This window comes from Citrus sinensis, chromosome 5, assembly GCF_022201045.2.
Source record: "Citrus sinensis cultivar Valencia sweet orange chromosome 5, DVS_A1.0, whole genome shotgun sequence".
In the NCBI taxonomy this organism is placed as follows: domain Eukaryota; kingdom Viridiplantae; phylum Streptophyta; class Magnoliopsida; order Sapindales; family Rutaceae; genus Citrus; species Citrus sinensis.
This window is the reverse complement of record NC_068560.1, coordinates 36,367,269-36,378,879: the sequence shown is the minus strand read 5'-3', so window position 1 is coordinate 36,378,879 and position 11,611 is coordinate 36,367,269. Positions and strand designations below refer to the sequence as shown.

The 11,611-nt window shown below is 33.3% G+C and overlaps 2 protein-coding genes across 5 annotated transcripts; one reads left to right on the top strand and one right to left on the bottom strand.

Moving 5' to 3' along the window:
- Window positions 1-44: 44 nt before the first annotated feature.
- Window positions 45-3,481, bottom strand: LOC102620998 (type IV inositol polyphosphate 5-phosphatase 11). 2 transcript variants are annotated; one of them, XM_025096961.2, is made up of 8 exons: window positions 3,040-3,481; window positions 2,784-2,937; window positions 2,421-2,551; window positions 1,967-2,043; window positions 1,339-1,464; window positions 1,026-1,195; window positions 754-891; window positions 45-557 (listed from the first exon to the last, which is right to left on the bottom strand). In XM_025096961.2, exons 1-8 carry the CDS (start codon window positions 3,072-3,074, stop codon window positions 381-383), a joined length of 1,008 nt encoding a protein of 335 aa, XP_024952729.2. In that variant the 5' UTR covers window positions 3,075-3,481; the 3' UTR covers window positions 45-380. The 2 variants fall into 2 exon arrangements, with proteins under 2 accessions (XP_024952729.2, XP_006473891.3); XM_006473828.3 differs by having other exon boundaries at window positions 1,026-1,213; window positions 3,040-3,479.
- A 3,253-nt stretch (window positions 3,482-6,734) lies between these two features.
- LOC102615787 (F-box/FBD/LRR-repeat protein At1g13570-like) lies at window positions 6,735-10,500 on the top strand. Of its 3 annotated transcripts, XM_006473367.4 has the most exons (5): window positions 6,735-6,891; window positions 7,216-7,315; window positions 8,716-9,561; window positions 9,705-9,860; window positions 9,961-10,500. In XM_006473367.4, the coding sequence occupies exons 2-5, from the start codon at window positions 7,313-7,315 to the stop codon at window positions 10,246-10,248; spliced, it is 1,293 nt and encodes a 430-aa protein (XP_006473430.2). In that variant the 5' UTR covers window positions 6,735-6,891; window positions 7,216-7,312; the 3' UTR covers window positions 10,249-10,500. The 3 variants fall into 3 exon arrangements, with proteins under 3 accessions (XP_006473430.2, XP_006473429.2, XP_006473432.2); XM_006473366.4 differs by lacking the exon at window positions 6,735-6,891 and having other exon boundaries at window positions 6,983-7,315; XM_006473369.4 differs by lacking the exons at window positions 6,735-6,891; window positions 7,216-7,315 and adding an exon at window positions 7,322-8,306.
- Window positions 10,501-11,611: the final 1,111 nt, after the last annotated feature.

The window sequence follows — 11,611 nt, the reverse complement described above, 5'->3', positions numbered from 1 at the left end:
AAATGCCATGCGCAGATATGTGTATGTACATCACAAACAAACAAATGACTTGAATGTTGAATCAGTCAATTGTCAACAGCGACTGCTTAGGTGGAACTACAAATGCTTCAATGTATTTGAAAGTACTTTCTACACACGTTGTTGGAAGAGTAGTGCTAACCACGAGAGACAAGACAAATTATAAAATGCACCAATCAGAGGCATTGGAAACGATGTACAAGCTGTTGAATAAACCAATTGATGATTTTACGCTACGGAAAAACTGCACAAGGCCATCAGCTAGCATCTAGCGCAGCGCGCTTGAAATTTTAATGCAGGGTACTGATAATGCTGCTCCATCTAACGAACGTTAATGAACGATTGTTGGCAACTAATGAAGATCATCTATAGGTAATTGATGAGTGTTTGTTAACTGTTAAGCAGAGGTGAGCTTTCACTGGCTTATGATCTGAACTGTAAATGTCATCAATGGATTCATAACTGTGTAACGCCGCATTGATTTTGTCGGGGTCGTCTATTTTGAACAAGATCCTGTCCGTCCAAGATGGAACTCGTACCTAATTATTAATCAAGCAAGAAACAATTAATTAAATTATCCATCCATTGTGTGTGTGTGTGTGTGTCACTAAAAACGTAACTATTAGTTAATTAATTATGAGACGAGAGGTAATGTGTGTGTGTGTGTGTATATATATATATATATATATATAGAGAGAGAGAGAGAGAGAGAGAGAGAGAGAGAGAGAGAGAGACCTTGTAACTAGTATCGTAGTCGCTGCTTCCAATATTGTACTTGTATGTTGGTTTGAAAGTGAGTGAGCCCTCGCAATATCCATTGAAGATTTGCCCTCTTTCTGCCTCTTGTAACAGCTGATCTTTGCTGGTAAGCAGCTGCAGTATTGGCAATTCTAATTACAATTGATGGTGACCAATCATCTAACGACTAATGAGATTATTATCATTATTATTGTTACATTTGTCTAATTAATCATTAACTAATAAGTGAGTAGCTAGGTAATTATTACCTTTTGAAGATCTTTGTGTATTATATTTCTGACAGGGTGTGTATTGAGCCCTTGTATCCGGTAGTTGAGGTCTCCCAACCAAACAGTTATCTGGGCAGGCTCAGCATAAGGGTTCTGATTCTTGGAGAAAAGTGAGTGCAATATGTGCCTGCACTCGGAATTTCTCTCTTCTACATTACGAGCATGTGCTGCCATGCATGCAGGCAACATATATAATCGATAATTTAATGTGATTTTATTAGCTTCGGTGTATAGGCAAATTAAGATTTGCTCCGAAACTTGACAAGGAAATTAAATGAAGAAATTTGGGTACCTGAGAGATGGCAAGAGATAAACACCATCGTAATGCCTTTGTAATTAATACGGATTGCCACCGCTCCTTTCTTTCTCCCAATGAATCCGCCAAACCCTCCAACGGAATACTTGTCTAATTTTAATTCTTCAAACAAAAATTACAAAAATCAGAATTTATTTTGTAAAATTTATCAACAACTGAATTTAATTAATCTCACGGCTAAATGCATTTTTTAGTCCCTAAGATTTAAGCTAATTATCCAATTAATTCTTATTTCTTGTATTTTTCAAAGTCATATAAAAATATCTATGCTTTTTTTCCATTAAATCCACTTAATTATTCTCACATTATCATTACATCGTGATACGTTTGATCTAATTTTATTTTTTATCATATATAAATATGCGTATGTGTGTGTTAAAAATATTCACCTATAAAAACAATAACAAAGTGACGTAAATGAGATCCTGACTCCTATTATCAGTCATGATTTATTTTTTTTTCTGATAAAATATGAATGATAAAATGAAAAGATGTCGTTTTAATCACCCTACTATTACCTTTACGGACAATATCAATTTTTAAATTATTGAATACCTAATTGGCCATTCGCATACAATGCAAAGAAGAAGAGAGGATGGAATACCTTTGACTAACGGCACTGAGTTCCTAGGCCCAAAAACAAATAACTGCAGGGATTGCATGATGGCTTTTGCGAAGAGGCTTCATGTTGAAAATAAATAATTAGTAACCAGCATCTCCGAGTACTAATAGAGGACGCAAATTACTAAAAGCAAATTATGGTGATAAAATTGTTCAAACTAATTAAATTAGTATCCGACTTTATATATCTAGTAGCTTTATGCATGTTCAAATTAATGGAATAACACACATGCAATTCTCTGCACTCCACGAACAGTACTAGCTACCATTGTTTTTTATTTTAGCTTTTTGGTGAGAAAGAGCAGTACTGCTTGCTCTTGAACGCTCCAATATAAAAAAGGACAATTAATAAGCTGAAAAGATGAATTATGAGGAACAAATGTGTACGCTTAACAAATAAATTAAGTAAAGAGGAGAAGATCGGGTTGGAATTTTACTCGTGAGTCTCAGCGACAGCTCTCTTCAACAGTCTTGCGATGTTGTTTCGAGGCACCTCTTGCAACCCAACTATCAGCAGATCAAACTTGCGGTTGCTTCCAATCAACTCCACCAAATCTTCATAAGAAACCTTCACGTAAAAGGGCATTATTGCAAACCATGCTTCATGACCGAACCAGAATTTTGGTTCAACAAGGGATCATAATAGCGATGCAACAAACTTACGGGTAAGACAATAGCAATAACATAATAAGTAAGGGGCTAAAAGTAAATATCACATAGAAGTGAGGTAAATATCTGTAAAGACCCTTACTTATGACAACATTAATCACCGATGTGCATATTACACTAATTAGACATACCTGTCCATTCATGTTCCAAGTCACTACGCAAATGCAGAGGTCTGAGTTTCTTGAAAAGTTGCAATGATTCTCGACCGCTACAGTCTGTATTCCTTCGCGAGCAATTACGTTGCTGCAAATAGAATCCATTTTTCTATTGAACTTGAATCCTCTCCTGCAACTTTCACAACATTAAAACAATATTTACTTCATATGGAAGCAGAGAACAAACATCTGGTCTATCAATTAACAAATTAAGAAACAACAAACTAAATACCCTTTTACGGCCTGAACAACGTTGGTATTTCCCATTACGTAGTATTGTGATCCACCAAAATGAGCACCCCCACCTTCTTGATAATTTGTGAGGACCCTACGCTGCAGTTACAATGCGTTTGTAGTATTACAGAGAATTTAATTTTGAGAGAGGGATCGAGGAGATAGAAGATTAATGAATGATCGCAAAGACGTACAGCACTACAGCTACCAAGCAATAGCCAAACCAAATAGAATATTGACTTAGACTTTACATATATATAGGCGGTGAGGATAAGGGAATAAAAGTCCAAGAATCTAAAACCTCTGGTTTTATGCATGAAAATTGCGATCACGTATAAATTTCTCAACGAGTTAGGTCGGGCAAGATATTGACTATGTAAGGAAGTTAAATCGAAGTTGATAAGGACCATACGGCGCACCATATAATTTCAACAAGCAACTTTACGTTACGTTGATATGTAAACCCAAAAAAGGAACAAAAAAAGAAAAAGAAAGAGCCACGTAGAAAATAAGAACTTGTACTGTATGTCGCATGATGATCGGTCGACGTACTATATGTTAACTTTAATGCGTGCTGAAGTCAATTACAATGACCATTTATGATATTATTTGATATCCCGTACACACAGACACGCATATATAAAATTTTCCAATGAGGTAAAGTGTGGTAAGGTTTTTACACCATATGTGTATAATAATGTAATGTGGGAATCTTCACCAGATAATAAAAAATAATAATAATTCTATAATAAAGATATTCTCATTTTAACAAAATAAGAATGTCACTAGCTGACAAAAAAATACAATCTCCAATATAAAAAAAAATATAAAAAAAAGTCATAATTAGAGAAAGACAAACTCTCTCTCTCTCTATATATAATATTCTCTAGTGTAGATGCCTAAAGAACAAAAATATTATAACACCGTATGGTTAGTGGTAGACTCAGACACTTAAATTAAGGGATTATTTCAAAAAAATTTAATTTAATTTAATTTGAGGTACTTTTTTTTAATGTTCACAATGAGGTCCAACATTTAAAATAAATAATTTATTACTATTATTTTTAAAAATTTAAGAGAAAATAAAAGAATTTAAGTTTTTGAGAACCAAAATTATAAGGTTATTGAGATTTGAATTAAGTCTTTAAAATAACTATAAAACACTTTTAGTTCTAAACTACAAACATTTTTGTTATATGAAAAATATGTTCAAATTCTTTTTATTTAATTTTTCAAAAGGGGATTAGGGTATATTGGAATGAAAAAATAATGGGTTAGAAGGGGCTAAAACCCCTCTTAGGTCTCCACCGGATCCGCCTAAGCATATAGTGTAATTCATACAAAAGTTTACATTTAGGCAAACACACATGAGAAGTTATGTACATACACAACTAAATAATATTTCGTGTTTATATATTTTTTAGATAATTACATTTTGATGCCCGAACTCTTATATTTTCTTGCTATTGCTATGGCCAATTTGCCCGAACTTTTGGTTTGTTCGTAATGGATAATGTTGAAGGGAAGAATTTTATGTGAAATTAGCCAGATACATTACATTAATTTCCATCCTTTTCACTCGCACAAGGGGAAAAAATACTAGAAGAATCATGCGATCTCCCCTGTCGAGTTGTCGTGTTGAATTATACAAATTTGAATTATTTGTATTCAATATTCCACTCAATTTTAATTCATATATTCAAAATCATACGTCACTGTATATCTTTTTCTCATTTATCTATATTTTTCTAACAATAATCTCCATTGTTACCAATCACGCAATCATTTTCTTGACTCTTGAGCCAGTACAGTTGCATTTTTGGTAATAATAAAAACAATTTACAGTGTAAATTCTTAATTGAAATCCATGTAGAATTCCCAAAAATATATATATATATATATATACTCCGAATATATCAAGAGATTGGGACGCTTATTTTTTAAAATAAGGTGTGAAAGGCATCCACTACTTATTACTTAACAAAGGAGGATTCACAAAATGTATGAAATTCTCAAAATCACGATATTTTAGTTTAATAAATATGGTTACTTTTAATGGAAACAAAACACTTTTAATATCAAACTATCTTTCTTTCAACTTAGGAGTTTGATTATTTGAGTCTCTTGTGGACACTTAACAGGGGCAGAGCTGTCCTGAAACTAGCAGGTGCCATGGCTTTTGCTACTCTTAAAAAAACTAAATAGTTATATATTACTCTAAGTTTGATAGATTTACAAATTTGGCATTTAAAATAGAGTTTTTTTTTTTTTAATGATTTTGTCATTGTAAGTGTAATGTTTTAACAGTTTAAGTCAATAATTAAATTTATTTTTTCAGCTTTAACCATTAAAATTTTTTCTTTCCTATAAAATTTTGGCCCCAATATTTTTATCCTGGCTCCGCCCAAACTTTTAGAGACCAATTTAAAATTATTATTATTGTCGACGTCGTCGTAGTTAATTTTTTTCTCAATATTTTTAATTATTCATGAATTCTCAAATTTCTAACATATAACATCAGCACAAACAAAGGGCAAGGGACCAAGGCTGCTGGCCCCACAATTCCTTATTTAAATCAAAAGTAACTTCATAAGAACTAATGTAAATTAGTTTTAGTATTAAGGGTGGGTAAACTCAATTTAACCCAATGGATTCCATCCAACCCAATCTAATTTTGATGAGTTGAGTAGTTTTTTTGGATTAATTGGTTCAATTTTTTTTAACCCAAATAATAATTGGGTTAGGTTGGATTAATTATGATAAACCGGTCTAACCCAACCCAATCTACGTAAATAATAATAACATCTTAATCCTCAAATTTAAAATCTTAAAGACTTACACGACTGACCTAATTCTTAATACTTTTTATTTTTTTTGTAAGAGATCATTTCATTATTGTATCTACTACTTTAAACTATAATTCTAAAACTAAAATCGCTATCTCATATAGGTAAATTTAGTATCTTATATGTTTAATTTTCAAAGTAAGTTGGCTTCAATTTCTCTTTTCCTTTTTTAGTAAACACAACGATACAAAATGATGTGTTACTTTCATTTTGTCATTGGACATGATACTAGTCAATTATCTAAAAGTTCTAAATTTGGAATTCGAAAAAAAGATGTAGAAAACAGGAATAAAGTCTAGAAGTTTATTGTTGATTTTTTTTAAATTTTAAAATGGTTGATTTTTTATATTTCTTTATCAAAAGCTAGACAATGAATGAAAGTTGCATGTTAGTATGTTACAATATATTTATATTTAATTTTCATAAGTTTTATTTCAAATTTCATTTATTTATTTTTTAGTTTTGATTTAGCATTCAACTCAATCAATCCAATCGAATAATTTAAATGTTGGACTGAATTGGGTTGAGTTAAACATGTTTAATTAACCCATTTTATAGTAGGTTGTATTGTACTTTTACGAATTCTATTCACCCAACCCATATCCACCCCTACTCAATAATAATCTTATTGTAAATATCAATAATAAAATTTAATTGTAATATCAGTGTAAATAATATTTTTTTAAAAAAGATCAGCACAAACTGATTTACAAGTTATGGTAGAATTTCGTAAATAACAAAATAATTTTTTTTTACAATAATAAATGTTTATTCCTTCAAAAAAAAAATTTATACACTGTAGGTATATTTACATTGTTCACGTGCGTCAGTGCGTGGGTATGTGGTGGAGCCGACTGAGGCCTACTTTCTCGATCTCGGCTCTTGGTTTGCCGAGTGTCTGTAGGTATTCAAAACCATATTTAGGTTTTTGATTAGAAAGAAAGGTAAGTGATATTTATTTGGATTCCAATTCCAAATCCAAGCCATTTGGAGGCCGAAAAAAGGTTTGATTTGTTCAATTCCCTTGAACTCGAAACGACGTCGAACGGATCTTTTATAATTATTTATTATTACGCGCAATTAATTTGATGATATCTTTGTAAATTTAAGGATATAACAGTCGGTTTTTAATTACCACGAAAAGCTTATCTCTCGGTTTTAAGGAAGTATTTATTTAGGAAAGTCATCCCTCACCCTCGCAGTGAAGTGGTTTTGATCAATTTATGTGAACTTCGGAGTTGTCTAGGGCAAGCTTGCTTTTAATGTTTAAATCTCTTATCGAGGTTGCCATCATAACAACTGTCTTCGTTTGTTTTGTGTTTTATCAGATATTGGCCTGCTTAATGCAGTGAAACAAGCTTGTCGGCTGTGGTGGTTTAATCATCTCGCCGGAAGATCATAACCGGAAGATCATAACCCTGCAACATGGTAAGCTTGATTACATTGCAAGCTCGTGGTGTTATCCATTTTGGATTTATGTTGATTTTTTCTTAGATAAGGCAGTGAGATAAAAGTTTTGATGCTGCAATACTGACAATTCTCAAGAAAAAGCCTAGTTGAACTTCTCCTTGCTTAGGGTATCTATGGAATTGGGGCCTTTTGCCTTTTAATCCATGGCTACTGTACTCTGGAATCACTAATTGTTAAGTATTAAGTGTGTGGGTGGTTGATAAACATTAGTTGTCAAGTGAAAATGGCTGCTTAACAAACACTCTCCTTGTTGCACTTTCACTGCAAACATTAAGTGGTCTCTGAATTAAACATGGACACCATGGTTGAGCCCAGTTTTGTTGAAAGAACTGATGGTGCTTCAGTTTTTGAGACCACAAGAAGGATGGTTCCAGGTTATGTACCTCCCTTAATAAATTTTTTTGTTGTCTCACTACTTGTGTCCTGCACATGGTTTACGCAGTGAGGTCATCGGTTTTTTGATTTACTTTCTGACAAACTGCTCTTCCAGAACTCCTATCTTCTGCAGAGAATCCCTCAGAAGTCAACTTGTCATTCTTGTCCTTCCACGATCTGTGCTTCATAAATTGTTATCTTAGCCTCATAAATTGTTATCTTAGCCTGATTGAAGCAACTACATCGGATGAAAACACCTCTGACCTCTGTTTCAAGACTATATTGTACTAGTATCAGGTTTGGAGAATTAGTTTCTCCCCAGAAGTCTGTTTCCTTAGTGATCCAACTGATGATAATTAGTACTTATACCTGCCACTGCCAACAAAAATGAAGACTTAACTTGTGACAATCCTTGTTCTGTTAGTGACTTCACGTAGCTGTTTGATAAATGAATTAGAGGCCTGATTTAACAGGCAAGGTGCTTCAAAAATGTGCAATTTGATTAATATACCAAAATAATTTAATGTTTCGGGAGCAAAGTCTATTTTCTTGGTCATGTCAACTATGACTTATGGTGCCTTGTTTATTGTTAGTGGGTCATTTAGCCTGCCTGTGACGGCTTTGAACCACATAAATGCCATGTGCTTTTTATCATGCTTTATATTTTGTTCTAATGTTTTCTATCTAACTAAAAAGTCCAAAGGGTTCCACTTGATTAAAATTTAAAATTTTATAAATTCATCAGAGAAATTGAAATGATGACCTGTTGTTGCTCCTTTCTCTATCCGTAATGTATACTTGCTAAATACGACGATTGGATGATAATTTCTGCTTTCTCTTTTTGCGGGCGCTTGCTAAATGACCTGGGTTAACGTGATCATTGTAAACAAATTTAGCTTTCACTTTCTCTTTTTAATGTACAGACAATAACTGCCCTGTACTCTTTGTATCTGATTTGTGTTTCTGCCTTTTCAATGCTTTAGAAGCAGAGGGAACCACCCAAGTTTCCTTGCAAATTAGAAACAGAGCTAGATAGGCTCAGCAGCTTACCAGCGCATGTTATAGACCAAATATTGTCACAGTTGCCAATTAGGGATGCAGTAAGGACAAGTGTTTTGTCAAAAAAATGGAGGTACAAATGGGCAACAGTCCCACATCTTGTGTTTGATAATCATTGTGTCTCTACTTCTTCCCAAGATCAGACCTTCATCAAGAATAAGCTTGTCAACATCGTTGATCATGTTCTCTTGCTTCATAGTGGGCCAATACTCAAGTTTAAACTCTCTCACCGAGATCTTCTAGGTGTCAGTGATATTGATAGATGGATTCTTTATATGTCAAGAAGCTGTGTCAAAGAATTCATACTTGAGATCTGGAAGGGACAGCGCTATAAGGTTCCTTCTAGTTTATTCTTGTGCCAAAATTTGATTCATCTGGAGCTATTTAATTGTTTGTTGAAGCCGCCATCAACATTCAAAGGCTTCAGGAATTTGAAAAGTCTCGATCTACAACACATTACCCTGTCCCAGGATGTGTTTGAAAATTTAATTTCAAGCAGCCCTACGCTTGAGAGGTTGACATTGATGAATTTTGATGGTTTCACCCATCTTAATATTGATGCACCTAATCTCCAATTTTTTGATATTGGAGGAGTTTTTGATGATGTTACCTTCGAGAACACCTTCCATTTAGCTTTGGTTTCCATTGGCTTGTACGTAAATGTCAAAAATGATCAGGCCATGGGTCCTGGAAATTCTTGTAAATTGCTAAGATTCTTTGTTCATCTTCCTCACATTCGAAGGCTTGAGATTCAGAGTTATTTTCTAAAGGTAATGTTTTCTATTTTATGCCATTAACTTTTACTTTTGAAGTTAAATATCGATTCCTTTGTGCTGTCCATATGCCATCTTTAGTGCATATTATCTGAGATAGTAATTTTTTCCTTGGGTTCAATGTCTTCTGTTTGCTCCAGTATTTGGCTATTGGCAACGTGCCAAGCAGGTTGCCTCGTCCATGTGTTGATCTGAATTATCTTTCTATACGCATAAATTTCAATGACTTGGAAGAGAACCTTGCTGCGCTGTGCCTGTTGAGAAGTTCTCCTAATCTACAAGAACTAGAGATGCTGGTTGGTTTTTCATTTCCCCACACATTTCCGAACTTTTTTGGATTTTTAATTAGATGCCTTTTATCATAGCTGTTAATCATACATGTTGCATCGGATATAGGCTCGCCCAGAGGAGACTGGTATTGGTGTTCTCACCAACTTTTGGGAAGTTGACCACTGGACCTCTCTGTTTTCCCAGCTGCGGATGGTGAAAATAGTGGGCATCTCTGGCATTAGATCCGAATTGGAATTCATTAAATTTGTGCTATCAAATTCACCTGTGCTTGAGACGATGACTATTAAACCTGCTTCGCTAGAAGGAGGATGGGACCTAATCAAAGAATTGTTGAGATTTCGGCGAGCCTCTGCACGAGCAGAGATCATTTATTTGGACCCACAACTACAGTGAGACTTGAGAATGGGAATGGAACTTCGTCTGAGGCACTTTTCTAATCAGGAAATTCCTATCAATGTGAATAAGTTTAGTAATGTTTACGTACTAGTGCTTTTTAACTGATGAGCTGTGGGTGAGGCTCATTGAGCTGTAATTCTATAGCCAAGTGTTATCGTATTTAACATGAACGAGAGTTGCGTGAACTTACTGAGGCCTTTGCGGTCTGCTGGGTCAACAGAAGAAATTTGCTACTAGAATTACATATTATTAGGGCCTTTGCGGTCTGTTGGGTCAGGAGAAGAAATTTGCTAGTGACATATTAGGGGGCGACTACGTTGTCTATGTTGTAACAAGTGTCGCATGCAACCAACGTATACAAGTTTGCTACATTGATAATCTAGTAATCCGCTTAAACAATTGAGAACCTCTAATTTCATTATCATTTTAAATACACAACTATCATAAACCAACTGAAAATAGTTAATTTCTGCTAATAATTTTATCTAAGGCATCATGTATACCATTCTTTCTAATAGGCAAATTAAGGGTGCGTTTGATATTGTCTTTTGCTGGGGTTCTTTGGTTTATCAAAAACAGAAAAAATGAAAAAAAAAAAGTGTTTGGTGGACTTATTTCAAACATAAGTTGAAAAACCAGAAGAATAAAATATTTATGTTTTCTAAATATATTAAAATATGTTAAAAGTGGTTTATTTTCTCTATTTATGGTGTGTTTACTTATCATTAATTTAAATTGGAATCAATGATGCGTTTATTTGTAAATTTAAAATTAAAATGGAATTCTTGTCGGGTCCATAAATATTAGAAATAATTATTAGAGTTTTGATTTTAAGAGGTTGGACATAAAACCCATTCCTTGGATTGATTAAAATATCTCATCTAAGTTTCTGAATTCTTATGTTGTGTTTACTTCTCGAATTAGGGAATCAAAATCCGGAATCAGAATTATTGACAATGTTTACTTTGCAAAATAGAGTGGGAATCAGCATAGGAATTGTGAGGCCCACCACAAATTGGGAATGACGAATGAGAGACTCATTCCCAAGGGGAGCGGTGGGAATAAGTCTCTCATTCTCAGGAATGACTATTTTGCCCTCCCCAAAATTTAAAATACCTATATTGTCCTCGTTTATAATTAATTAATATATTATTATAATGAATTAATAAATTAATATATTATTAACAATAATTATTAATAATCATAATTGATGATAACTACTCCCAATAATTAATATAAATAATCACCATAATTAATATACTTTTATTATAATTAATTAATTAATATACTATTATAATAATTACTAATATAAATATTTTAATTATTTCATATATTAGTATATTATTAACAATAATGTATT